The sequence below is a fragment of the Nematostella vectensis genome, chromosome 8, assembly GCF_932526225.1.
Source record: "Nematostella vectensis chromosome 8, jaNemVect1.1, whole genome shotgun sequence".
Classification (NCBI taxonomy): Eukaryota; Metazoa; Cnidaria; class Anthozoa; order Actiniaria; family Edwardsiidae; genus Nematostella; species Nematostella vectensis.
The window spans coordinates 12,600,800-12,624,347 of record NC_064041.1 but is presented as its reverse complement, the minus strand read 5'-3'; the positions used below and the strand labels follow the sequence as shown (position 1 = coordinate 12,624,347).

At 40.3% G+C, this 23,548-nt stretch overlaps 2 protein-coding genes across 2 annotated transcripts; one reads left to right on the top strand and one right to left on the bottom strand.

Moving 5' to 3' along the window:
• Positions 1-4,778: 4,778 nt before the first annotated feature.
• Positions 4,779-19,190, bottom strand: LOC116613809 (SUN domain-containing ossification factor). Its single transcript, XM_032374260.2, has 8 exons — positions 18,964-19,190; positions 18,695-18,785; positions 12,049-13,223; positions 10,793-11,672; positions 8,211-10,408; positions 7,183-7,270; positions 6,588-6,692; positions 4,779-5,844 (listed from the first exon to the last, which is right to left on the bottom strand). Exons 1-8 carry the CDS (start codon positions 19,017-19,019, stop codon positions 5,071-5,073), a joined length of 5,367 nt encoding a protein of 1,788 aa, XP_032230151.2. The 5' UTR covers positions 19,020-19,190; the 3' UTR covers positions 4,779-5,070.
• Positions 19,191-19,557: 367 nt separating this feature from the next.
• On the top strand, positions 19,558-23,002 carry LOC5505902 (26S proteasome non-ATPase regulatory subunit 5). The gene is made up of 3 exons (XM_001626608.3): positions 19,558-20,420; positions 21,614-22,102; positions 22,617-23,002. Exons 1-3 carry the CDS (start codon positions 19,601-19,603, stop codon positions 22,823-22,825), a joined length of 1,518 nt encoding a protein of 505 aa, XP_001626658.1. The 5' UTR covers positions 19,558-19,600; the 3' UTR covers positions 22,826-23,002.
• Positions 23,003-23,548: the final 546 nt, after the last annotated feature.

Below are 23,548 nucleotides of genomic sequence, written 5' to 3'. Positions count from 1 at the left end.
ATAAAGCCTTGTAAATAGCATCATGGGAAAGGAAAGGGGAGCAAGGATGAGCAAGGAATAAAGCCTTGTAAATAGCATCATAAGTAAGGAAAGGGGAGCAAGGATGAGCAAGGAATAAAGCCTTGTAAATAGCATCATGGGAAAGGAAATCAAGGATGAGCAAGGAATAAAGCCTTGTAAATAGCATCATGGGAAAGGAAAGGGGAGCAAGGATGAGCAAGGAATAAAGACTTGTAAATAGCATCATGGGAAAGGAAAGAGGAGTAAGGACGAGCAAGGAATAAAGCCTTGTAAATAGCATCATGGGAAAGGAAAGGAAAGCAAGGATGAGCAAGGAATAAAGCCTTGTAAATAGCATCATGGGAAAGGAAAGGGGAGCAAGGATGAGCAAGGAATAAAGCCTTGTAAATAGCATCATGGGAAAGGAAAGGGGAGCAAGGATGAGCAAGGAATAAAGACTTGTAAATAGCATCATGGGAAAGGAAAGAGGAGTAAGGACGAGCAAGGAATAAAGCCTTGTAAATAGCATCATGGGAAAGGAAAGGGGAGCAAGGATGAGCAAGGAATAAAGCCTTGTAAATAGCATCATGGGAAAGGAAAGGGGAGTAAGCTCGAGCAAGGAATAAAGCCTTGTAAATAGCATCATGGGAAAGGAAAGGGGAGCAAGGATGAGCAAGGAATAAAGCCTTGTAAATAGCATCATGGGAAAGGAAAGGGGAGTAAGCTCGAGCAAGGAATAAAGCCTTGTAAATAGCATCATGGGAAAGGAAAGGGGAGCAAGGATGAGCAAGGAATAAAGCCTTGTAAATAGCATCATGGGAAAGGAAAGGGGAGCAAGGATGAGCAAGGAATAAAGCCTTGTAAATAGCATCATGGGAAAGGAAAGGGGAGCAAGGATGAGCAAGGAATAAAGCCTTGTAAATAGCATCATAAGTAAGGAAAGGGGAGCAAGGATGAGCAAGGAATAAAGCCTTGTAAATAGCATCATGGGAAAGGAAATCAAGGATGAGCAAGGAATAAAGCCTTGTAAATAGCATCATGGGAAAGGAAAGGGGAGCAAGGATGAGCAAGGAATAAAGACTTGTAAATAGCATCATGGGAAAGGAAAGAGGAGTAAGGACGAGCAAGGAATAAAGCCTTGTAAATAGCATCATGGGAAAGGAAAGGAAAGCAAGGATGAGCAAGGAATAAAGCCTTGTAAATAGCATCATGGGAAAGGAAAGGGGAGCAAGGATGAGCAAGGAATAAAGCCTTGTAAATAGCATCATGGGAAAGGAAAGGGGAGCAAGGATGAGCAAGGAATAAAGACTTGTAAATAGCATCATGGGAAAGGAAAGAGGAGTAAGGACGAGCAAGGAATAAAGCCTTGTAAATAGCATCATGGGAAAGGAAAGGGGAGCAAGGATGAGCAAGGAATAAAGCCTTGTAAATAGCATCATGGGAAAGGAAAGGGGAGTAAGCTCGAGCAAGGAATAAAGCCTTGTAAATAGCATCATGGGAAAGGAAAGGGGAGCAAGGATGAGCAAGGAATAAAGCCTTGTAAATAGCATCATGGGAAAGGAAAGGGGAGCAAGGATGAGCAAGGAATAAAGCCTTGTAAATAGCATCATGGGAAAGGAAAGAGGATCAAGGACGAGCAAGGAATAAAGCCTTGTAAATAGCATCATGGGAAAGGAAAGGGGAGCAAGGACGAGCAAGGAATAAAGCCTTGAAAATAGCATCATGGGAAAGGAAAGCAAGGATGAGCAAGGAATAAAGCCTTGTAAATAGCATCATGGGAAAGGAAAGCAAGGATGAGCAAGGAATAAAGCCTTGTAAATAGCATCATGGGAAAGGAAAGGGGAGTAAGGATGAGCAAGGAATAAAGCCTTGTAAATAGCATCATGGGAAAGGAAAGGGGAGCAAGGACGAGCAAGGAATAAAGCCTTGTAAATAGCATCATGGGAAAGGAAAGCAAGGATGAGCAAGGAATAAAGCCTTGTAAATAGCATCATGGGAAAGGAAAGCAAGGATGAGCAAGGAATAAAGCCTTGTAAATAGCATCATGGGAAAGGAAAGCAAGGATGAGCAAGGAATAAAGCCTTGTAAATAGCATCATGGGAAAGGAAAGGGGAGTAAGCTCGAGCAAGGAATAAAGCCTTGTAAATAGCATCATGGGAAAGGATAGGGGAGCAAGGATGAGCAAGGAATAAAGCCTTGTAAATAGCATCATGGGAAAGGAAAGGGGAGCAAGGATGAGCAAGGAATAAAGCCTTGTAAATAGCATCATGGGAAAGGAAATCAAGGATGAGCAAGGAATAAAGCCTTGTAAATAGCATCATGGGAAAGGAAAGCAAGGATGAGCAAGGAATAAAGCCTTGTAAATAGCATCATGGGAAAGGAAAGCAAGGATGAGCAAGGAATAAAGCCTTGTAAATAGCATCATGGGAAAGGAAAGGGGAGCAAGGATGAGCAAGGAATAAAGCCTTGTAAATAGCATCATGGGAAAGGAAAGGGGAGTAAGCTCGAGCAAGGAATAAAGCCTTGTAAATAGCATCATGGGAAAGGAAAGGGGAGCAAGGATGAGCAAGGAATAAAGCCTTGTAAATAGCATCATGGGAAAGGAAAGGGGAGCAAGGATGAGCAAGGAATAAAGCCTTGTAAATAGCATCATGGGAAAGGAAATCAAGGATGAGCAAGGAATAAAGCCTTGTAAATAACATCATGGGAAAGGAAAGGGGAGCAAGGATGAGCAAGGAATAAAGCCTTGTAAATAGCATCATGGGAAAGGAAAGAGGATCAAGGACGAGCAAGGAATAAAGCCTTGTAAATAGCATCATGGGAAAGGAAAGGGGAGCAAGGATGAGCAAGGAATAAAGACTTGTAAATAGCATCATGGGAAAGGAAAGAGGATCAAGGACGAGCAAGGAATAAAGCCTTGTAAATAGCATCATGGGAAAGGAAAGGGGAGCAAGGATGAGCAAGGAATAAAGACTTGTAAATAGCATCATGGGAAAGGAAAGAGGATCAAGGACGAGCAAGGAATAAAGCCTTGTAAATAGCATCATGGGAAAGGAAAGGGGAGCAAGGATGAGCAAGGAATAAAGACTTGTAAATAGCATCATGGGAAAGGAAAGAGGATCAAGGACGAGCAAGGAATAAAGCCTTGTAAATAGCATCATGGGAATGGAAAGGGGAGCAAGGATGAGCAAGGAATAAAGCCTTGTAAATAGCATCATGGGAAAGGAAAGCAAGGATGAGCAAGGAAAATTATGGACTTGACCGAAAAACTGAGAACGTGATGTACAAAAAAAAATTAAAAGAATCTGACACACTTTGTAATAAACTAGAATTTCCGTCTTATCAAAGCTTGAGTATGAAAGGTATTACCTAGATTTTGTATGTATATTATTCTAAAGGCGCCAGATTTCACGATTCCGAAAGGACATCAAAATTGAATTTCAGATCTGGTAATGTTTAACGTGATCATCATTGTAAGCAACATAAGGAAGCTGTCTGTTAAACTATTTATTGGAAAATACTACGATGAAAATCCTTGGATGCGTCAGATTTTATAATAAAGTGCGTTGCTTCAGCGTGTACTTCAAAATGCATGATTTATAATTTTTGGACGCTATATTTATGTTTGAGACACCTACACAGATGCCTGTACCAAGGAAAATATGAACTCAAGAACCTCAAATGCTTCTAAGAAATTCGAGGAGAGTAGCTTCGAGAGGGTTTTATTCCAGTTTTTCTAAAACCTAAGAACACAAAACATCTTAATCTTAATCTGCGTGAATTACAATGTAGCTTGTTTTTGTTGTTCTGGGCACACATGCGTGACTGGACAAAGAAGTACAAAGCAGGCTAAAGGCAGTAATGTAGACCTAGGTCTTAGTGTACGTGATGACATCACTTCATTACTATAGCAATTCACCTATTCCCAAGAGACGCAAGCGTGAATAGGACCCTGATATTTTTCAGTGTACATCTCAGCGAGGTGTGCGTGGCGTAACCGACTAAGACAGGGCTGGGATCCTGACTATTGCCTCCCTATTAATGCGCGGGTACCTCGGTACCTGTGTGTTACACAGTTCGCTAGATAGCGGTGCTGGGGCCGAAATCTCCAGCCTAGCCGTAAAGCTTTATGCTGCCATACGGTGTTTCAGCGCATGTCTGGAAGTATGGTCTTTTTTTTTCATTTTATCGGTTCTGAACGAGGTGCGATCTTCGGCCATGTACTCAAATTGTTTTTTTTTTCGCTGTTTACCAGTTACAATTCCATATTCCTCCCCCGTTCTCCCCCCGTTTTTCGATCAAATACATATTCCTTGCGCAACCCTGTTCTCAGATGTTGGTCAAGTCCATATTCCTTGCTCGCCCTTGCTCCCCTCTATTCTCCGTTTTTCGGCCAAGCCCACATACATTCAATGCCTCTGTTCTCCGTCGTCCGGTAAAGTCCATATTCTTTGCTCCCCCCGTTTTTAGTTTTTCGGTCAAGTCCATATTCCTTGCTCCCCCTCGCCACCCTTATCGGATATCTTTGTATTTATTACAGATAGAACGTTTACTAGGACATTCAAGATTGGTAATGAAGGAACTCCCTAGAGCTATGACGAATTCTAAAGGAAATAAGTGAAGTTCCAAACACAGGCTCACCGTTTCAACCTGGGTACACACAAAAAAGACAAAAATGCAAGCTCAGCCTTGCTACTGGGAGCAAGAGTAAATAATAACCCGTTTCTATTCTAGGCATGGTAAAGTATTCTTGCGAAATCAAGCATTAATTTACAACATTTCTTTGAATATATTTATTTTAACCTCTATTGCATTTACTTCTATTACACATTTTGCTTAGTACTGTAGTACTTTTTTTTAACTATTTCCTTCAATTTTCTAAGAAATAAACTGTACTTAAATTGTACAAATAGCTGCAGGCCTGTCGCCAGGGATGATCGGAAAAAATCCACCCCAAACCAACGAAATAGGTACATTCCAATGCGGGAATTGTGGTAATAATTAAGAAAAGTTAAAATTGGTAGCATCCCTTGAGATCAAAATGTTGGCTACAAACCCGAGCGGCGAGTATCAGGCGAACTGGTATCCATTATGTCCGCCATAGCCCCGCCCCTTGCGCTGAAATTCCGACGACAGTTGCCATGGTAAACGCTTATGACTGACGTGTGACGGGTCTCCCTTTCTCCATGCGTTGCTTGGTGTTGGCGGCGGTGGGGGAGGGGTGGGGATGGGATTCCTCTTTTGCGCAGAGGGTGGTAGAAAGGTATAATTTAGCATTCCGTCCTCTGGTACAGTGTCAAGGCTCTTGGACTTGTGGAGCATTCTAGCGTCCACCTGGTGAGAACCTGACGTGAGGCTGCTGTCATCGCGCGTCTGCGGTTTCCATCTATCTGAGATACCATTGATGAGCCCGCGAGCAGGGCTGAATAGCAAGCCAGCGGTTCGATTTACCAGGCTCACGTGGTTTGAGGAGCTAGTGTTTGTTGTGGAAGCCGTTAGGTGGTTCAGAGTAGGTGCACCTTTTCGCTTGCGTTTCTTCTTTTTCAATTCGGGTAATCCTACATTCTTCGTTAGTTCATCGATACTTCCGGTCATGGATCCTACAACTTCCGGTACACTGTATGATCGTACTAGACTTCCATTTGCTATTCTACCCGTAACGTCTCTTGGAACTGAAGGAAGTGATCTGGCTCGAGGTTGTCCCGCAATGTCGCGGGATAGCCCGCGGGATTCCCGAGCAGCGTATTGTTGGTAACGCGCACGATCCCAGCGTCTGAACAGCGCGAAGACAAATATGATGAGAATAACCTCCAGAAAGAGACCAATGATATGACGTTCCATAACCTAGGACAAACAGATCACACTTGTTAATACGACCATAATGACTGTAAACCCTTATTGGGCGAGCGTCTGTTAACCAAACAGATCACACTTGTTAATACGACCATAATGACTGTAAACCCTTATTGGGCAAGCGTCTGTTAACCAAACAGATCACACTTGTTAATACGACCATAATGACTGTAAACCCTTATTGGGCGAGCGTCTGTTAACCAAACAGATCACACTTGTTAATACGACCATAATGACTGTAAACCCTTATTGGGCGAGCGTCTGTTAACCAAACAGATCACACTTGTTAATACGACCATAATGACTGTAAACCCTTATTGGGCGAGCGTCTGTTCACCGAAAGGCTGTGCATGTTTGGGGTTCCACAGAGAATGCTGCTTTTGGCGCTTTTCATTTTCGACTTAACAATGTGTCTTCCAATGTCGATTGATGACCCCTCGATATTAAGGAAAATGTTCCCAGTGAAATATAGCTCCGTGCATTTTCTTTCAATCTCTATCCACTTTTAAAATAAGGAAACATTTATAAATATATATGCAATGAGTTATTGGACGTTTTGAGGTTGCATACTCTTCACCAGTTGTATTGGCCACTAAACACTTAACAGTATACCCTGAAGAAAAAGGTAGCAACCTCGAAACAACATGGTTTTCCAGGTACCAACCGTGTCCCTAATAACGGGGTCCCACTGTATCACCTTATTTTTAAATAGCATGGCAGATATGGTTACAGACCTCCTTATTTAGGGTGTCCAGCTTGCGGTTGACATTCTCATTGGCCTCCTCCATGGCACTAAGCCTCGCTTGCAGCCTTGAGATCTGTTCCTTTTGACTTTTGATCTAGACAGACAAAAATCGCATTAGTGAAGCGATAAGTGAGTGGCGCGATAACTTAGTGGAACATACCCTGGGTACTAGAGGCTCCAAGCTTCTCGGCGAAAATGTTTTGAGCAAAGCTCGGAGCCCCTGGTACCCAGGGTAAGAGGTCCTGGGTTCAATCCAAGGTCAGGTCTACTGTGTAAAAATGTGGCTTTCTTTCTACAGTGGGGATTGATTCCCTCTTTTTATCGGATAAGGACTTGAGCCGGAGTTTCCGTCCCTCGTCGCCTGTATTGGCGTAAAAAGGGCCCACTAAGGTACCATAATTAGTTACATTGATTAAACACTAAGTCACCATGATGAAAGTTAAATGTGTGGGAGCATTCCGTATCTGTACTGACAAGTACTGTTAATGACATGTGAAGAGCTTTTGACCATGTCTCGGGATGTTTATTTACCGCATGTCAAATGCAGCACAGCGCATTTGTTGAACGTCTAGAGTCCTACTCACCGCTGCTTCTGCTTTCGTGGTGGCATTCCTCAGCAAGTAAACTTTCTTGTCAAAACTCTTCTGCATCTCCTCCATGCTCTTGCGATACCTAGAAATCACAACACAGTTAACCGGGTGCAGCAATCAGTAATTTACCCCGCATTGTTTATACCCTACATATTTATTTTTGTTAAAGAGTAAGGTATAATGCCTGCTTTACACTAGCGCCATAACGACGAAAGAACATAAGCACGCACACTTATTTATATTCAAGTGTGAAAACCTAAAAAAAGTCTACCAAAGGGCAAGATCACATCAATAACAAAAGCTAGTCTGTATAGGGCTAGGTTATCACTCGCTAGTCAGTATAGGGCTAGGTTATCACTCGCTAGTCAGTATAAGGCTAGGTTATCACTCGCTAGTCAGTATAAGGCTAAGTTATCACTCGCTAGTCAGTATAAGGCTAGGTTATCACTCGCTAGTCAGTATAAGGCTAGGTTATCACTCGCTAGTCAGTATAAGGCTAGGTTATCACTCGCTAGTCAGTATAAGGCTAGGTTATCACTCGCTAGTCAGTATAAGGCTAGGTTATCACTCACTAGTCAGTATAAGGCTAGGTTATCACTCGCTAGTCAGTATAAGGCTAGGTTATCACTCGCTAGTCAGTATAAGGCTAGGTTATCACTCGCTAGTCAGTATAAGGCTAGGTTATCACTTGCTAGTCAGTATAAGGCTAGGTTATCACTCGCTAGTCAGTATAAGGCTAGGTTATCACTCGCTAGTCAGTATAAGGCTAGGTTATCACTCACTAGTCAGTATAAGGCTAGGTTATCACTCGCTAGTCAGTATAAGGCTAGGTTATCACTCGCTAGTCAGTATAAGGCTAGGTTATCACTCGCTAGTCAGTATAAGGCTAGGTTATCACTCGCTAGTCAGTATAAGGCTAGGTTATCACTCGCTAGTCAGTATAAGGCTAGGTTATCACTCACTAGTCAGTATAAGGCTAGGTTATCACTCGCTAGTCTGTATAGGGCTAAGGTATCACTCACTTCTGGTTCAGCTTTTCCATATACATCGTACTCAGTGTCAGATTCGTCTCTAAGGCCTTAATCCTGTTGGTCAAGCGCATCAACACAGACTCCTTTTGGGCCCCACTGGAAGGTTGCCCGGAGGGAACACTATGTGCAGTTTTAGTTGGACCCGGCGACGTAGGTATTTCTTCCGCCACGGTGCGCGATTCGTTTTCTTTGGATACGAGTTCCTCTTGAGGTTTCATAGAACTTTGGGTGAAATCTTGTGATTTCTTTGATCCAGCTGGGTCCAGTCCTGGGGCTTCTTGAGATTGTTTGCCATCTGCGCTTTCTTCAGATTTCTCCAAAGCAGGGGTCTTCTCTGGGCTTTGTTCATTTTCCTCTTTTGAGGCAGTGTTGTCTTTGCCTTCCTTAGACATACCATTACCATTAATGGAAATTGTAGATTCTTCAAGCGACTTCTCACTTGGCTTTTCCTCTTCCATTTTGATCTTACTGACGGATAATTCCTCATGAAGTGGGGGAGCAGCGATGGGTGGGACAGATGCAGGCTGGGCGGGTCCTTCGAGTGGGGAAGGCGGCGTTGGGGGGTTGCCCACCTGACTGGTCACATCTTGATGGGCAGGTTCTACCTTTGAGCTGGACATTTCTGCACTGCTTTCCGCGATATCGGTAGAGCTTGATGTGACAATACTTTCGCTTAAAGATAGCTCGCCTTGAGCATTTGTGACTTTTTCATCGACCTCTTTGGTCTCATTAGATTTGCCATTCCCTTCGTCGACGGGGATATCTTCGGCCTTTTTCTCGTCATCTTTTCCAGGTTTCCCAGTATCGATCTTGGTTATCTCAGGATGTGCTGTACCCTCCTTTCCTGACCCATCCAGAAGCCTAATTTCAAGAACATCGACATCTGGGGCAGGTGTCGGCGCTTTGCACTCGGACTGAGAAGTCGTGCTTAGGACTGGAATAACAGGGGCAATGCCATCGTCTAGGAACTTAGTGCATACACCATCCACTGCGAGTGCAGAAGTGCTTAGTTCACTGTTTGTTGACTTCTTCTTCTCTTCTGGCAATTCCTTCTTTTCTTCCTCTACGACCTTATCTTCCGACCTCTCAGTCTTGCCTTTTCCAGCTACGTCGTCCGTTTGAGTAGCAGTATCAGAGCTTGGAGATAAGGTTCTAGTCTCAGTGGCTTCTGTCGGCTTTGTGATGAGAGTAGAGACGGATGGCAAGGATGGTGTGCTGGAGTCTTGGGATTTTGTTCCGGCCAACACTGGCTCTACCTCGCTTGGTTGTATCACCGAGGCGGGGTCAATACCTTTAGTCTGTGTATTATTGCTTTCAATTACATTCTTGTTTTTGTCGCCTTGATCCCTATTTACGTCTTTATCACCTTGCTTCATTTTGTGACTTTCATGATTTTCTTCTTCAAATTCTTCTTTTTTCTCAGAGTCTTTTTGACTCTCATCTTTTAATTTTGGTACACTATGTGTTTTTGCCTTGACCTTAGCACGGTTTCGAGCCCGAGCCATTTCCTCTAAGGCCGTGAAATTTTGATACATATTCTTGGAGTAGAGTATTCTACCCATAAAACACCCTAGACTTGAATGTCCTAACATCTTGACGAAAAGCTGACAGCGAGTGAACGTCGAAGTTGCTTTTGGCTCCTTGACTCGCTCATCATTGACGTGGTTACAAAATCCACTTTTGGCTTCAGCATTGCTGCCCTCCCCTGCTACAGCATCCGAGGCATTTAATGTCTTATTCTCGTACGGAGCCGTAAGTTTTTCATCGTCGTCGCTTGGTATCAGGGTAACAATACTCGGTTTTGTTTCAGACCTGCTTCCTTCTGAAGACGATGGAGGAGATGATGCAGAATTCTTGGCCTCACTTTCAGAGCCAGGATCATCCTTAGTATCATTTCCTTCTCCATCCTTAATTACCCCTTTCAGCTTTTTTGCCGCCTCCTTAACCATACTAATTAGGGTGTCACTGACGGTGGCCAAGATGTTGGGCTTGCCTGTTTGATCGCCTACTTTAGCGGCAGGGTCTGAGGGGAGAATCTGCACTGTTTCGTCATCCTGGTCGACTGATTCCTGGTCATCCTGGCCATCCCCTTCGTGCTCTTCCAACTCTTCGACCATGCTTAGACCAAACACACGCAACAGGCTAAGCGGACAGTAGTGCTCAGATCCGAAATGACTCAACATCTCGAACTGTTGAAGGACAGAAAGGATAGTATATGTAATGGCTGATATTGCCGGCAGAGCAGCAATTTACCTTTCAATCATATATATGATAGCATGAAGTGCATTTGGGAAAATACAAGCACACAAACAGAAAAAAATAAGAGCAAAATAAAGCTGTTGACATTGGTTGTTTGAATGGGGGCATGGGGTAACAGCACCCAGCCTGCTTGACAACGTACAATCTTAGTCCATGCGCAAAACACAAGTTTGGAGCAAGCCAATGGAAGGTCCAACCTGCGTCCACGTGTAAAGCGCACATATCAAACATGTTACTTTTCTTTACTTGCTCTCACAAAAAAGTGTTACTTCTGACCATTTGCCTTGAGCACAAATCATCTTCTTCCCACTCACCTTCAGATACTTGGCGTAGATTGGTTCCGCAAGTGGAAAGCTCTGCACATCCCTCTCATCTCTAGCCTGGAACGTGCCCAGCATTGTCCATTCTCGCGTCGGATACCGCCCGCTTACATAGACTCTAAAACTCTCCGGTGTAGAGGAAAACAGCTCGAAGTTAGCTATCTCGATCTTCTTCACATGGACAGTGTCGCACAGCTCCACGATAAACCAGATCTTGGCGCTGCAGGGGTTCAGCATGTAGATGTCCCGGTTTTCCTGGAGTATCGTAAAAGGGTTGGACGCCTCTGGGTTCACTTGCACGATTTTCGCACCGCAGTCTATAGAGGCGTAATTATTCTGTTTGCGCTGCTTGGCCTTGCGCGATCTGGGCTTGGCAGGCGCGGTGTTTTCTAACTGGTCCTGCTGCTTCTGCTTGGTCTTCTGCTCCTCTTCCTTCAGCAATTGGCGCTTGAATTCATCGAATGAGGGCATGTCTTCCTCGGAGGATTTCGTCTCGTCATCTGCCTGGTTTAGCTCAGTTGACAGACTGTCGTCTTCTTTTGAGTCGCCTGTTACCTCACCAGTATTACCAGGTGGTTCAGATACTTTCTTAGCTACAAACTCTTCCGAGACATTGACATCACCCGTTGTGCTTACTTTGACTTCCTTTTCTTTCTCTTCTTGTATTTCCCCCTTCGGTTCTCCTACAACACTTTCATGGTCTGTCATTGGAGCTGTTTCCACCTCGAGTTTGACCCCTTCTTTGTGTGCAGGATGTGTAACTTCTTCATGATGCTCCTTTCTCTCGATGGATTCTTCTGGTTTGGAAATGTGTTCCTTGTCTTCCGACGTATTCTTATCTTCTAATTGGGTGCGTCCTTCAGGCGTCATTGAACTAGAAAACAAAATATTAATGCTGTTAGGAAGGCACTTATTTAAAACGGAATTCAAGTTTACGAAACTGTAGCATTCTTATTTATGTGCATCTAAATATTCACATGGCTTTCAAAGAACCGGGTTTATACAAAGGCATCCATGAAGCCGGGTAGGTACCCCCTACTCACTTGAAATACGTAGGTTTAACATGAGCATTACATTAAGACCTGCCTAAATGGGACTCGCGTATAAGGAATACTCGAAGATAGGGGACCAAGTCTCTTATTCTCATCTCCTATAAAATTACTTCGCATATTAGGGATGTATAGAAAGGATACGTTAAAGTCCAGTTCATGCGAGTTCTACTTTAATTGCATAAAGCATATAAGCTGTACCTCTTCGGTTCTTCTGCTGTACCAGCCGCTTTGTCAGGATGAGAAACTTGTGTTTTATCAGGTTTTGGTGATTCCTGTTTGGCTTGCAATTCTTTTGGTCCATTATCATCCTTAAGCTTTAAAACGTCTTCTGTGTTCTTGTGAATTGCACTAGATCCCTCTTTATCAACAGTTCTTTCACTCTCTGCTGTTTTATCATGGGTACTTTGACCATTTTCTACTTTAACAATATTAGCTTGCAAAGTCTCCCCAACAGCATGTTCACTTGATATTTTGATTTCTTTTTCCTTAAAAGTAACGTTATCCCCGAGGTCAGAATTCTGAAGTTGGATGTCATTAGCTGTTTTCTGAGAATTTGCGATTCTACTACCATGTTCTTTTAAGGTTGTTATTACCGTATTACTTTGTTCTTTATTGCTTTCCAGATAAATGCTTTCTTTATCTTTTTTGTGGTAATGTATCTCATGTTTCTCTTCCTGATCCTCTATTTTCTTGCCTTCTAGCTTTTCAGTATGTGATTTGTTGCCTTCTAGAATTTCACCATTAATAACACCCCCTTCTGAATCCAAAGCAATACCAGCCTTCTCAGAAACAGTTTGGTCATCACTAACACTTGGACTACTCTCTACGGAAATAACAACCTTCTGTCCACCACTACCCTTTTCAACATCATGGGCTTTTCCCGCATTGTTTGTATCAGACTTTTGTTTATCGTCTGCAGTTTGGGAATCATTAATGTCTGACTTTTTATCAACAGTTGCTCTGTTATCATTCCTGCCTTTTACACTATTTTCTATTTTACTTGCTTCTCCTTGGACAACATCCAGCTTGCTTTTGGGCTGATTAGAATCACCCCCAGGATTTCTTGCATTTCCAACCTGAATTATGTAATTCTCAATTTCCTCTACAACTTCTTCCTCGGGCTTCACAGAAATTATACTACTTGCAATGACAGCCAAAGAGGGCGAGATTGTCCCCAGGTCCTCATGGGGTGTGGCGGGTGCAACTGTTGGAGATGCCAGGAGCTCTAGTTCTGGTGTTGATATTATTGTAAGGTCAGCGGCTTGGCTTGACTTGGAAGAGGATGGGAAGACAGGTCCTTCTGGAATAGTTGATGATGTTGACTCCCCAGGTGATCCTGATGGCAACTGGGATGTTTCATCGGTAGATACATTCTTGAATTATAAAACAAAATAACATTAGTTAGGGAAACATAATTGATTGTTATTATTATAATAATTTAAATGATATTTTAATTAAACTTAAACTCAAATTTGTGTTTTCCACATAAACCCTGATCACATTTTAAATGACAAGTTAACGGCACTTCAGTTTTTGTCTGAAGCTTCTAATTTAAGTAACATACATATCTAATATATTTGGCAATTTTAACTAATCAAATATAAAAGATGTAGCAAAAAAGTGCCTTAGTGGACTAAATTATTCTTAAAAAGAGACTATGTAAACAAAATTGCAAGCCAGCTACTGTATAGCCCATTAGCTTCTTTCAATTGAAGTATGTACTGTAAAGGAAAAATGAGCATGACTTGCAAACTTCTAGAAATCTCAAAAGTTAAAATATATTTTTATATCATTGTTATTTAAATGGAAACCACAAAACTTAAAAAACAAGGAGTTATGAAATTACTGAGTTGAAAATTTTTACCTTAAAAAGCAAAACCAGCAATGGCAGAAGAAAGGCCACAAGTGAAAAGCAATATACTATTTTTATCACAACCATGCATAGCTTCATTAAACTGCATATCTCCAAGTGATATAACAAACAAGTGCACATATTTGTTTGAGGCGAACGATAGTTCCACAAAGGTTGAATGTTCTGGCATCGTCTTGCACAAGTTTTGTTTATTTTTTCACAGTGTATAGTTTAAATAGCCAAATTCCAAAAACAGCAAGACACAAGCAGCTGAGGTATGAACTTCGCATATCTCAATAAGATATTCTAAAAGAAATAGTAAAAGAGTCTAAAATCATAAATAAGTACACATGGCATGGTATTCGATCAGTTTCACAGGTTTCACTGTTATGTGTCAAGTGTGAAAAAAAAAGATTATTTGATATTAATAGTGGAGTCAGCCCGCACAAGCTATGTAACAACGCTTTGCTGACATGGTAGATTCCACTTGAGAAAAACACAAACTTCAAAACATCTAAGGAGTTGAAAATTGTTTAAGAAACCGTATTACAGTCAAACTTTAATTTTACTCACTATGTAAGCGACAAGTAAAGATAAAAGATAAAGTACAGTGGATCCCCAATAACCCAACAGTTAGCTCAGTGTGACTTCAATGCCCAATGGACAGGATCAAAAAAATGTCACGCATGCGCACTAGAGAGAAATTCAATGCAAAGAAACAAAATGGCGGCCAAAAGCGTATAAACTCATGGGGATCTTTGAAGGCTTCTCACACTTATATTTTTTGTGTGTTTTCCCACAGCTTCGAAATCTCAAGTCTTTAGATAACAAAAAATAGTAATGTCGGCTTTGATTGTACCTGTGTTATCTTCAAAAGTGAATAAATCCTCTTATATCTATTGCTTTTTCACGTGTTCGCATCGTGTTAACCATCGTCGAGTTATCTTCACGAAATTGCGAAATATAAGGTCTTGGCTGCATAGATAAGCTCACCACTTCTTCAGAAGACTCTTAGATAAATAATAAAGAAATTAAGCCATAGTATTTTTTTATGGTTCATATGAAAATTTGTACGACGTTCTTAAAGCTGAAGAAGTTATACCGGTCTGAACGAAGAGGGAAACACAGGTTCTTTTGGTGCTTTGTATGCGCGTATGAGTCCAAGATTGCGGGAAGTGAAGTTTCAAAGAATCATCTGTATTTCTGCAGGCCATCGCTTTATGTTAGAGAAATTATTAATTAGATTCGGTACTTAGGTACAGCTTTGACCATTTCATTAGGTAAATTCCAATATCCAAAGAGGCCATTATGTGTGTTTCAACCCACTTGCGTTTCAACTACTTTTTGCTGTGATCACTTACATCAGTTTACCAAACTAATGTATGATAATTACAGTAAGCCCTATATAACTATATAAGGGGACAAATTCAGGGGTCTGGAGCCACCTGTATTTAGCCAATGGATAGAGGGTGGTAGTAATTTGGGATAAAGAAGTGGAAGCCTACATCTAAACATACAGCATTGATTTAAATTTCTGTGTTGGTGTACCACCCCTAAAGTCAAAGCTCTTATTTTTAGCACAATCCTCCCATTTTATTGGATCGAACTATCCATCAAGACCTGTCCAAACTTCCCTGCTCAGATATCTGCCCCACCCTCCCTGTTAACAGAGGACTTTCTCTTTTTCTCTGTTAGCAGGGAAGCCATTAAGACTAACATGCAGGTAAAACCTCCCTTACATCTTGTTCCAGCTCACAGAGATACTTTAAAATGATAATGTGACTTTAAAATGATAATGATGGTCTACAATGTCTAGCTAATGCAAGAAACATATTCCTGAATTGCAAGGGTAACTGGAGTATAACTAAATAAATTTGTTATATATTGTACTCGTTTGGAAAAACAACCTAGAGAAACAGAAATATATACAAGAAATAATTCTAGTATTGTTCTATGAAATGAATACAGAGTTTAACAGCCATTGAAATAATGCCTCTGTGAGAAAAGGTTTACACAACAGCTATTTTTTTTTTTTAATTACTCAGTGGTAGAACATTTTGCAATCTGGTATGAATAAAAGGTTATCTTTACTCATAAAAACATTTTTTTAGGAAAGTAACTGGGGGTATAAGCAGATTTTTGTAGAAAATTTAAACTGCAAATGTCATATAATAAATGTATTAGTTGGTTTATACACCGTGAACGCCAGCCCAGCGATATACAGAGAAAAGGGCCTCTGCTAGCAGGGTGCTTGGTTTACTGCAGTCTGATCATATAAGGAGGGCCAGGGGGACTAGTAACAATTGAAAGCTCTCCTTACAGATAATGCCTCTTGTCTGGCAATGGAATCTTCACAGGGGTTGATGGCAGGAATAGTGTTGTTATTTGCTTAACATCATAAAACAGGGATAGATAAAAAAGCAGTATGGTTGTAAATTGTTTCTCAACATTACGAAAAGTTGTAGGGGAGAACAATCTGGTATATTCATTACACAATGGTACTTTATTCTCAGTTAAAAGTTGTATGTCATAAGCTTTGCTTGACTAAGAACTTTCCAGCTTTTTTAGTGAATTTTAAGCAACATTATTACATTTTTCCACTGAATGGGAAGTTTGATTTGGCAGTTTTCAATACAACTTACACACTCAATGACCCCAAAGTTCATATGGCCACCAAGCTTCTGGACATGGGGATTTGCCAGTTCACTTGAGGGGAGGGGCAGAGCTATTCCATTTAGGATTTTGGTATCCACAAATCTTTTGAGATTTAACTATTATAAATATAATTAACAACTCTGGGAATGTGTGTTTTAATTTGTGGGTTGTTGTTTTGCCTTTTGGGTCAAATTATCAGGTTAATTATCATATGGGTGTGCCTGTTTGTTGATAGATGCTTTTAAAAAATGAGTAAATTGTAAAGAGTTCATATAATAGTGTTTTGCTTTGTTTTCTATTGACATCTTTAAAGGGTATGAGACACATCCATTTAGGTATTTAGGGTTATTTCTGTAATGATCCCTCCGAAACCAAAATCTTGGGGTATCACCTGGGAGCCAGTATGTCCATCTCAACCACAAAAGCATTGGTCCTAGGGAAGAGAGGCCAAAACAGTACTCATACCTAGAATAAAATGTGATACTGAACATTTAATTGAACTGTAAACCTTTATATAGCTAAACTTGACCAACCAATAAACAAGCACCAAAAACCTGGGTCAGAGAAACATTGCTAACAGTAACAACAATAAAAGTTAATAAAAGAGTTTTATTACCCCAACAATTAACATCTAAACATTAATTACAAAAATGACATGAATTATTGTATAAGTAACTAGCTTCAACCGAAGTTGTATATACATATCAGTAATCTTTTTTTTTCCTATTCAATAAGTAAGTACTAATAGTTTAGTAGAGGGAGGGAGACAACCGTTCAGAAAAGAACAGTTAGAAGCTGCGTTCGCCCAAATTTCCGAATCTTCGTTTCACAAGATAAGCTGGTCAATATCTTTGGCGACCTTAGAGGTTTTATTAAGTCAGAGATTTTAATAATAATAACGATACAGAAAATTTGTGACATTGCTGACTACAACAGCACCTCGGCTGGTTCCGGAAATCTCACCCGCTGTTCACTTTAAAATCTGATACCAACAGGTGAGGAAAAAAGTCCATAGCCGTAGTAGCTAGTCAGTAATGATAATAAAGGTAAACTATTTTCATATTTAAATATTTATATATTCGTCTTTATTTTCATAATAAAGGTAAACTATTTTCAGAGTGATCTCATAGGAACAGTTAAGCTGATCTTGATTATTTTCTTTACAAAACAATGTCTTCATGCTTGTTTTCGCGCCATGTTGCTGTCATTCTTCTCATTGATAGCAGAAAATCCGGAAAATGTTCAGCGAATCGGTAGCAGATTGCCTTTTGAATCCTTCCAAGCCGTTTCTTAGTTAAAACACATAGGAAATATTAGTTCGTTTTGTTTTAATTTGCTTTTTATCGGCATAAAATTAGCCAAATTCTGGCCAACTATCGTGAAATCCGCCATGCTCGATTTCGCTAGTCGCGCTTTGACAACTGCGCATGCGTGACATTTTTTTATCCTGTCTGACCAATGTGCTTTGAATTCTCTAGAGCATTACCAGTATTTTAATTCATTACTTTTAGTCATAATCTCAAAATCCATGCTAACTCAGAACATATTTTGGCATCCTCTGAGGGTTTGAGTTATAAAAAGGAGTAAGGTCCATCTGCAGTAACATTCATGTGACATACAAGAGGTTCCTCAATAATGTTAAAAGGTTTAATGTACAGTCAGAAATCAGTCAGAAATCATGCCAGTGTACAGTCAGAAACAGGGTCACAAGGTAATTCTGTGACTATATTTTTTATACTTTTTGGATCTCACTGCTTAAGAAAGATTCCATTCAACTCCAGGCATAATCAGTCAACCAAGGAAAGTCATTAATGCAGTAATTTACAATACTTTTATAATGTGGCTTTGTGTTTTCAAGTTGTTTTTGAGAGAATGCTAGTGTCCAAAAATGTAGATAGATTTTTTTTTAAACGAAATAAAAGGATATAAAATGTAATGGAAATGTATGACTACTAATACTCTACTACTAAAATCTAAAAACGTTTACAAATCGTGACATTTTTTATTATTTCGTGAGTCTATTTGAATGAGGCGAGAAGTCACGCAATAAAATTTAACTAATATGCATTGGGCAGATTTGAAAAAGCATACTGTTTATAGATAATATTCTTAATTTCTTCAAAATCAGGGTCTAGCCTTACTGCAGTAAAGCAAAATAATTTTAGATTTGTACTACCACATAGTGGAAATAAACGTTCGCGAACCATTGAATAAGTTATTGTATTGTTTTTTTCTTATGATTTTCTAATAACCCATTAAGGTTCCCCGAATACTTATCATAAAATACTCTCTCCTAGCGACAGTGCTGTACAAGTTGAACAAAGGAAAATTCTGTACCTCGCTTTCTTGATTTTGAGAAGTTTTCTTGTAAGACGAAACAATCGTTGAAGCTTTCGCAATCCTAACAGGTTTTTCAACAGAGCATGTCCTACAAAATAAAGCACATAAGAAACGAGCGTCAGGAATTCGATACAAATAAGATAATTTGTACAAGTCGACTTGTAAGGATATCATCTGGCGATAACCGTTCAGCCGTTTCATCATAACTTAGTAAGAATCCATTTGACCCCAGATAAACAACCAGTCCTGCCATTCAAAACACTAACCTAAATACGGCGAAAAAAATGCAAAAGAGTAGCGCAAATCCATTAAAACTTGCCATGCTTGGAGAGGGACAAACACTCTATCTCTTCATTTTTGTAAATTTTCTATAAGATGCAAGTTTCTTGCAGAAATCGTAGGCTATTTGTGTCGCTTCGTTGCAACAGGCCATAGAGGCCACCATCTTGGTGACGTGTGACCAGACTCGGCACCAGGCTCCACAAACAAGCAACCTTGTTTTTCTCGAGCTAAAAATCTCAATATAAAAGTGTAAGGAAATTCATTTCGGTCATAGAAGTGCCCTTTTCCCCAAATTTAGGGTTGCATATAAGTAATGCAATTCTTTGTTATATTTTTTATAGGTTTTGAACAAGGGTCTTCTTCTCCAGCTCTCGCATTATCTGATGGTAACTTATATTGGCTGTGTCATAATTGTTTTGTCCATAGTTGTATCACTATGGAAACAAATTATCTTTCCATTGAGGCGCCAATAAAAAAATTAATGCGTGTATTTTATGATTTTAAGCGTCACTTTTGCCATCATCATCATCTTTTCACAAACCTGCGTGCCCGCTTAGGATGCTGGGTAAAAGCTGACTCACGCTGACATATATTCTCGCAGGCACACATCCAGTTTCCAAGATGGCGGCAGAAAAGTGTAAAGAACTCGTGGAAAACATTTCAAACGCATCTGGAGATGAAATCGTCGCGTTTTTACGAGATTTAAGTGTATTAATCAGTTCTTCGCCAAACATTCGAGACCTAGCGAGTCTTATACCAAGTGAACGGCTTTTCAACTGCCTTAGAACAACGAACACAGACCAGATAACCTACTGTAAGAACATCTTGAAAAATATCCTCAAATTTGAAAAGCCAGATGCCCCCGCTACAAAATACCACGATGCTGTTATAGAAGGCCTTAATCATCCCACTGAAGATGTGCGGGAACTTTGCTTAATCGAGTTGGAGAGATGTTCAGGGACAGTGAATGGAGTTCTTGCTTTGATGGATAAAGAAGATTTGTTATCTTATATCGCGAGGGGAATGGCGGATGAGCACCTAAAAAATGCACAAATTGCAAGTAACGTGTTTACAAATCTTGCAAAGCATGAGGCTGGTCTCAAAGTGTTATTCGATAGCCATTTACAAAGTGAGTTTAACGCGTTATTAAAGACCAAAGACACTGTGCGCATGCGCGTTTACGATATGTACATCACAGTGCAGGCCCATTCGCCAAAGGCATTCGATGTTTGCAAAGAGTCTGGTATTTTTGAGAAGCTGATATCAGAGCTGGATGGAAGAGACGTTCTTGTCCAGATGAATTGCCTGGAACTGTTGACTAAACTGGCAAGCATTAGTCCATCTGGCTTGGAATACCTTGACCAGAAGGGTGTGGTTACGAAACTCAACAATCTCCTGTTAGAAGTAGAGACGGACCCTTTGATAACCCTGATCATTCCAGGTAGGACAAACTTCCTGCATAACGTCAAAAAACCAAGCATGTTCACCAGGAAATTTAATTACTGTACATGGTAACACAAGGTTAAAATGGTTTGTTTTATGCCTCTGAGAAAACACACTCTTTTCACTAACATTTACATTATTACCCTTTATCAGAACAGAAGGGACTGTGGCATCAGCAAAACTACTCTGTTTTTACAGAGGTGTTGAACTTACTTTTTCACCCTTGTGTTGATTTATTTCCCTGATCCCAGCATGCCTACACATACTGTACCACCTAGTTAGTCTACAGCTTGTCAATAGTCTTTCTAGTGATCCTACTTAACGTAGCATTGTCACCAGTTTACTTCCGGAGGTCTGACAGAAACCTCAACCATTAAAAGACAAAGAATCTATTAGAACCCGAGATATGTATTTAACAGGCCATTCGCTCTAAATTATCAATCACATCCTCAAAGAAACTTCAAATAGACACACTGCTTTCAATATTTTGAAATATTTTTCGCATTCTTTATCATTTGAGATTGTTACGCAATTGGCCGAAAGTAAACAGGTGACAATGCCACTTTAATTCATGCCATTTGGTAGTCTCATTCATTGATATATACAGTATCAGTAACCAGTGTCATTGTTTTGATTGGCATGGAACTCTGAAGGTATGCCAAATCATTCATCAAGTATTTACTGTATATACATACATACAGTGACCCACTCAATTATTTTTTGTATCAGGGCTTTTATTAACTTTCAGAGTAGGGGGTGGAAATTGATAAATAGGGATTGGAAGTTATTTTGTCTTTTTAGTTTAAGACTTTTTAAAAAAAGTAGCCGACGCTCTGTGGAAAATAGCCAGCGATTCCACCGGCCGCCGGGGCCTAATAAAACCCCTGTGTATTATTATTTTCTTTAAGGAGATTGAAATAAAAAAATTTTCACATTATTTTTTGAACATTTTACAATTGTGAATTTTAGGATTTTTGATTTTTGAAGATATGAAAAAGCAACAAGAAATGTCCCAACACCCTTAAGGTCAACCTTTGTACATACTTTTTTAACATTCCATTTGTCTTGTGATCAACCAGTTGAGAAACAGATACCAGTAACCCTAATCAAAAGCAGTATTTTTTAAATATTGTGTATGCTATTACCAATCACCCTAACATACATAAAGCTAATGAATCTGAATTCTCCTAGGGATCATCAAATTCTTTGGAACCCTTGCCACTGCCCATCCCCTGGAGACAACCCAACAATACCCACAATTCCTTGAGCAAACCTACTCCATGATAAGCTGCGGCGACCCTACCCTTATGCCTATTGCCATGGAAACCATTGGCGTCATTGCACACTCAGAGGATGGTCTACGAGCAGTGTTCAATAACCAGGGAAGAAACAAACACATTATGAAAACCATCTTTGGTCATGCAACCTCGTCACAAGTTGACCTAAGGAAGAGGGCCTTAGAAGCACTGGCATCAATATTTTACTCTGAGCAGTTGACGCCATCTGAGGAATTATGCGAGTTTGCCAAGGTGCTTTATAAAAATATGGCAGCGGCACCACTCGAGGCTATATTCACTGTTGCTAAGCAACCATTTGAGGAGCTGCGATGCAGTGCACTCTGTTTGCTAAGAAGCCTGGCTCGGTATCAATGGGCACTGCAGGATATGATTAACTGCCCAGGTGAGTATACACAAAGTGATTGCTAAAAAGCCATGCTTGGTATCATTTGTAGGATATGATAAATTGCCCTGGTAAATAAAGGGTGGTTTGGTTAGCTAAGATCCTTGGCTTCTTATCAATGTTTGCTAGGAAGTTTCAGTGAGTGCTTGAAGTGCCTTGTTAAGAAGTATTGAGAAGTGGTCTGTAAGTCTGGCAAGGAAAAAATAAACAGGAGAAAAAAAGATAAATACTTAAATGCTAATATTTTTAATGGTAATCTTTTAATCTATTTACTAAGCTTAATATACACTGCTACATAACGGTATTTTCAAATGTATTTAAAATGTATAGTCTATGTAGTTCTCATAAACATTTTCATGGTTTACTATCCACTCACACAATATTATGTACAGTACATTGAATCCTGATCTTATCCATGGATCGCTTTAGTCATTCTTTTCGGATCCTAGATTGGTGATGGTGTTGTGAAAAATGACAATAGTTGGATACTTTATGTCCGTTTTTCCGTTTTCAGGATTCTTAGAGTATCTATTAGATCGGCGGACAGAATTTGAGAAATCCGGCAAAGAGCACAAGTACGACCTCATCAAGGAGCTTGTGCACTTTCCTCCAGCCAAGCAGATCTTTGATCGGCCCTACTTCCTGCGCCTTCAGGAGTATGAAAGAGAGGGACCATTCTTTGCTCGTGCAGAGGCCGCTGTGGCCTTTGAAGGAGCAGACTGAATCCTAGACCTTGTTTACTTAAAATCATAGAAAAAGGTTCTTCAAACAAGAGTTGTACATGGAGGTATTAAAAACAAATTGCATTATGTGCAGGAAATTGGCATACTAAAAAGTTTATGGATCTGGCCCTTGTCATGGTTTACTAATAGTTCCATTAAATGTCAAATTTCAATCAAACCATTGTAGTTATCTCTATTGTTTTGGTAGAGCTCTGAGTTTGTACCCCTTGTGTCTTTAATTTGTCTTGAAATTTTGCTTCTTACTCTGTGGAAATCAGACCTATTTTATTTGTTAAAATAAATGTGAAAAAAGATCTACCAATTCCAGTTAATTTATTATGCTTGAAGTAATATTTCAAAGCCGACAATGAGGACTGGACGGGATTTCAAGTCCGCGCGATTAGTCCCAGTTCTCTGCTGCGCCTCGAACTGGATTAGTTCCTCGGCTGCGCCTCGAACTGGAACTAATCGCGCGGACTTGAAATCTCGTCCAGTCCGAATTGGAGGCTTTGAAATGACTTCTCATTCTTATTAATTGTTTAGCAGGACGCCAGCCAACCAAATTACGTAAATTTGGATTTCCCTCCTCCATCCTTTGATTTTCATTTCTATGCGCTTTGTCTAACTATCCATCTAAAATTAAGAACATGTCACGTTCTTCGTTCGTCTTGATTTCCCTGGAGGCGTCCATTGGGAATATAGCTCAAGTTTATGCTATTTTCTA